This window comes from Atta cephalotes (genome assembly GCF_000143395.1).
Source record: "Atta cephalotes unplaced genomic scaffold scaffold00020, whole genome shotgun sequence".
In the NCBI taxonomy this organism is placed as follows: Eukaryota; Metazoa; Arthropoda; class Insecta; order Hymenoptera; family Formicidae; genus Atta; species Atta cephalotes.
The window spans coordinates 1,011,187-1,015,986 of NW_012130084.1; the positions used below are offsets into that span (position 1 = coordinate 1,011,187).

At 31.4% G+C, this 4,800-nt stretch overlaps 1 protein-coding gene across 1 annotated transcript in view; it reads left to right on the forward strand.

Annotated features, from left to right (window-relative positions):
* The window catches only part of LOC105619249 (uncharacterized RNA-binding protein C3H8.09c), a 101,797-nt gene that overhangs the window by 93,865 nt on the left and 3,132 nt on the right, over nt 1–4,800 (forward strand). Inside the window, exons 5-7 of the mRNA XM_012200773.1 lie at nt 132–289; nt 828–962; nt 2,796–2,986. Of these exons, the coding sequence (XP_012056163.1) occupies nt 132–289; nt 828–962; nt 2,796–2,986 (484 nt within the window). The remainder of the gene's footprint in view (nt 1–131; nt 290–827; nt 963–2,795; nt 2,987–4,800) is intronic.

Consider the following 4,800-nt stretch of genomic DNA (forward strand, 5'->3'; position numbering starts at 1 on the left):
AGAGAGAGAGAGAGAGGAAGAGGGAAGACAAAATGTGCGCGTATATATGCAAGTGTGAATGGGAAATGCGCGCAGAAATCTGACATAAAGTACATACTAATGTATTTTGCAAAACATCCTTCTGTTTGCAGTTATTATGCGTCGACCGCGTTTCCGCCGCGCTTAGCACCGCCATTGAAACGGCCGCGTTTGATGCCACCGACACGAGCACAACATCCGAAGCTACAGAAACAACAATCGACAGCAAACACCGGCACGATACCCGACTTGAATCAACTTAAAGTGTACAGTAAGTACTGCATTCGAGACAATACGTTATGTACTATTTTCGTTACGTACTTTGATGTTAGCTTTGCGATGTGCTTCACCTTCTCTCCTTCTCTTCATTTTAAAGTCGAATATTTGGATTTAATAGGGCGAAATGGTGAATTTATCTCAACATATCTATTAAAATCTTAATACAAGGACTATCTGAATCTATCTCAATTAAAGATGCGCTATTTCTTTAAATAACAATGTTTTTATTTAAAATTCATAATTATAATATAAAGATAATTATTACAAGAAACGTGCGTATCGGCTTCGCTTTGAGCCATTTTCAGCATATAATTGCAGCGTGTAATTACAGATTAGAAGCATATCTCGACATATCCATATTTCCATTACAAAATCGTGGTACATATGTGTAATTAAATTAATGTTATCATTATTATTATTATTATGATGCAATGATTATTCTCTAAGTTTATAAGTTAGTTCCTTGTAACACGGAGTCCCAAAGCCTTGTCGAGCAATGAAGACTGGGTTTAATTGAAGGTATGTCGTAGGCAATCCAGATATACTGATCTGCGGCAACTGCAGGGAGATGTTCACGGAACTCGGGGAGCTGTTGGAACACAAGCGGAACTACTGCAAGCTGCGGTTCACATGTAAATGTCACACCTTCAACGGAGCCGTTCCAAGTATGTACTCGAAATAAACTTCGAGGCGCCTCCTTCCGGTATGTAAACGCGATCCGAATCCCGGAAGATCCAGAATTAATAATTATCCCATCGCCCATGATTTTAATCGGCGGTTATTCTCGTCGATCACAATTAACAGTTGGACAACAACTTTTTACGTTGTCATTATGTTGTTTAATCAGAACTTATATTCCTATTTAAATTAAAATAGATTACTTACATTCATTAAATTTGATATTAATTGGTTGACGTAATTGATGACAAATTTATGCCTCTTTGCACGGCGAATTAAATTACGCAAACAAGATGAGCATCGCGTAAAATCTTTTACATATTCCATTAAAATGAACGTATTAAATGAGCGTGTTGTGTTGCATTATTGTAAATCAAATAATTTTAGAGTTTCATTTCTATCAAAAGAAAAACAAACATGTTACGTATAAATTCCATTTTCCTTATGGCGGCTCGAATTATGTTGTTGAACCAAAAAAAAGGACAAAATGAGATAAAGTTAATAAAAAAAATTGTATTGACTCAAATTTAATTTAAACGAAGAACATTTTTGTGAACAACTTAGTCCTTTACTGACAATATGAAATTTTCAATTATCATCTGCAATCTGCACTCTCCACACTCTCCACAGCAGATTTTTTTATTGTTCTGGATTATATAAAAATCTGAAAAAATTTGTGTATACTTGTAAAACCGTTAATAACAAGTTTTTATCATAATAGAAATCATTTTTTATTTATTTTTTACAAATTTAAATGTAAGTTTAAAAAAAATGACAAGATTAAAAATTCATAATTTTTATGAGTAAAAAACTTTTTAGACTACAATATCTGAGTACATATTTCAGAAAAAAGATATTATAATGATGTTGGCTTCAAAGGGTTGAATTATTTAAAGAAGGTTCTAGAAATAGATTTTTATGGATAAAAAATCAAGTGAATTTATTATTTAATATTAAATTCTTTTTATTTTAATCAAAATGAGTAGATTCCAAAATAAAAATAGTATTATGGTACAATCTGTACAATATGTGAGTGTGTGTGTGTATATATATATATATATATATATATATATTATGTTCCGATTTATTATATATAAGGTACAGAACATAATTTTTCTATCATTTTGATGAAATGAATATTTTTTGCATTTCTTTAATTTAACAAATCTGTCTGAAAGAGTTTTTTCAATTTTGTGTATTTCATGATCTGTATTCATGATCTATATTTCCATAAATGATGATTTTGCAATTACATTAGTGAAAAAATGATATAAAAGATTAATAAATCTATTTTAAAAAATTTTTATTTTTATTTTTACTCTTATTGAAATTAGCATTAAAAAATACAAAAAAGAATTCAAATTTTTATTTGCAAAAAATTTTACGCAATCTGCAACATGGGTCTGATGAACTGAGGGCACAGATACGATTTTTACTTGTATTTGCAACGAAAGAATTTGGATACTTGTACATATACAATCTTAACATTATCAAACTTTTTCAGATAGTAATACTGAATCCCGCTATCTATTCATTTTCTTAAAATTCATAACAAAAACATATCTTAAATGATTTCCCGCATTGCCGGTGAAGGATTAAATTGACAGTACTAATAAATGCATTATAGTCTCACTTCTAAACTTGTATAAAAATTTATTGAGCAATCTAATATTTATTTGTTGCACATGACATCGTTTCAAAAAATCAGTTTCTATATTTTGTCTTATTTTGCCCTCGCTGTAGCTTACTGTGTGACTTCACTACGGTATCTTTAGAATTTAGATTATTTATTAACGCGTCCCGCGCTTCCTCACGAACAGGAGACTCGACGACGGCGTTACTCTGCGTCCTCTGCAAGTTATCCTTTCCAAGTGCTTGGGAATTGATGGTCCATGCCCAGGCAGCTCACATGATCAACATTTACGAGTTGGGTACAAGAGCGCCGAGCCCGTCACGGAGCCCTAGTCTTGACCAGCCGAAGGAGTCGTCGCCTTCCCCGCAGGATTTCCAGGTTAATTCTCACTCCTCTTACTTCCTGTCTGAGATTTATTATTTACGCCGACATCATGCAGCAATATTTTACAAAATCGCGCAACCCGAACTGAAGAATTAATAGTTTCCGCCTCGGGAATGGCGAAGGGTGGAACGAACGACTGTAAAAGGGGAGCTTAGAATTCACCCTCGAGGCAAAATAATTCAAAATAAGACATTTTACATTTCAATCACTGAATGTCTATTTTAGTTTTTATTGCTTAATTAGATTATTGCTTGGTAATTTCAGTGGAATTAATAGTACTTTAAAAATTAAAATTTAAAACCGCTCGTTTTTATGCTAAACAATAAAGAAACTAAGATGAAATTTTAACGAGCCAAAACAGGTGACTGTTAATATTTTATTCACATATGATAACGAAAAATTCATGGAACGTTTCAAGCTTAACTTAATCCTTTTAACTGTAAAAATTATAAAATAAAATCGAAACAGTTTTGCTATCTAAAAATTTAATTAAATTTGAAAATAATTTTATTAAATTGTCAAAATAATTATAAGACGTTCAAAGTTCAAATTAATTACATTGCTAAAATGTCAAAATTTTTTACAGTTTTGCTTATCAAACTGGAGTTTTCTATAGAAACTTTTTAAAGATTCAATAAAATTATCTTCAGATTTAATTTTTAATCCTCAGTACATCTCAAAAAAGTCTCTATCTACCCACATCCGAGTATTTATAACTCAGCATTTTTTCTTTTGCTTGTATCTCAAATTGTAGTGCGTCGATTTTAACTAATGTTTTTTTAATCTATCGTATAAAGATTGAAAAAAAAAAAGAATTTTTTAGTTAAAAAGTCTAAAATGTTGTAGCACAAAAAATATTTTCAATAAATGAAAAGGGATCGGAAAAAAACGTCTGAATTATGAAAATTGGGTATAACCTAACCCTTTGTGGGCACTGAGAGTTAAATATTCCAGCAAAATTGTTCTTTTCTTTTAAAAAAAAATATGGATATATAGCATAGTAAAGAAAAACACCAGACTTACATTACGCAAGCAGTCAAAAAGTCACATCTGACAGTCAAAATACAATTCATAATTTTAAATTGTAAAATTAGCACAAACAATCATAATGTTCTCTTTAAATAAGTATCTCCACTATGAAATGATATCCAAGATTCCGAACCAATTCTTCGTTCAGCAGCGAGAAAGAGTAGAATCAGTATAAATTAAATGTGGTAAGAGTCAAAAGCAATGTTCAGTGAAATTCTTTAATTATTATTTCATATTTCTTTAATAATATAATACCGTAATATATTTTAATCGAGGAATATGTATATATATATTGACTCACAATATACTTTCTGTTTTCTCAGATCATATTTAATGTATTTGTCATTAACGAATATTCGGAATTGTTTTATCGTCGCACATGCATTTCTCGAGTAATTAAAACGTGAGATTAACGGAAATATTTGACTGTCCCGTAGGTATACCTAATTATCCAGCCTGGCGCGACGACCGATCACATTTAAATAAGTAATATTCTCTCACTTTCATTAATTAATTTGCGTTTCATTACCAACCGACGATTGAATTACTTGCTCTGTAATATTGATGTTATGTTATCAATAATCCTTGTTGGTGAGTCATAATCCAAAGTTTATTTTCTTTTCATATGAGATATTTTATGCACACACACACACACACACACACACACACACACACACACACACACACACACACACACACACACACACACACACACACACACACACACACACACACACACACACACACACACACACACACACACTACACACTACACTACA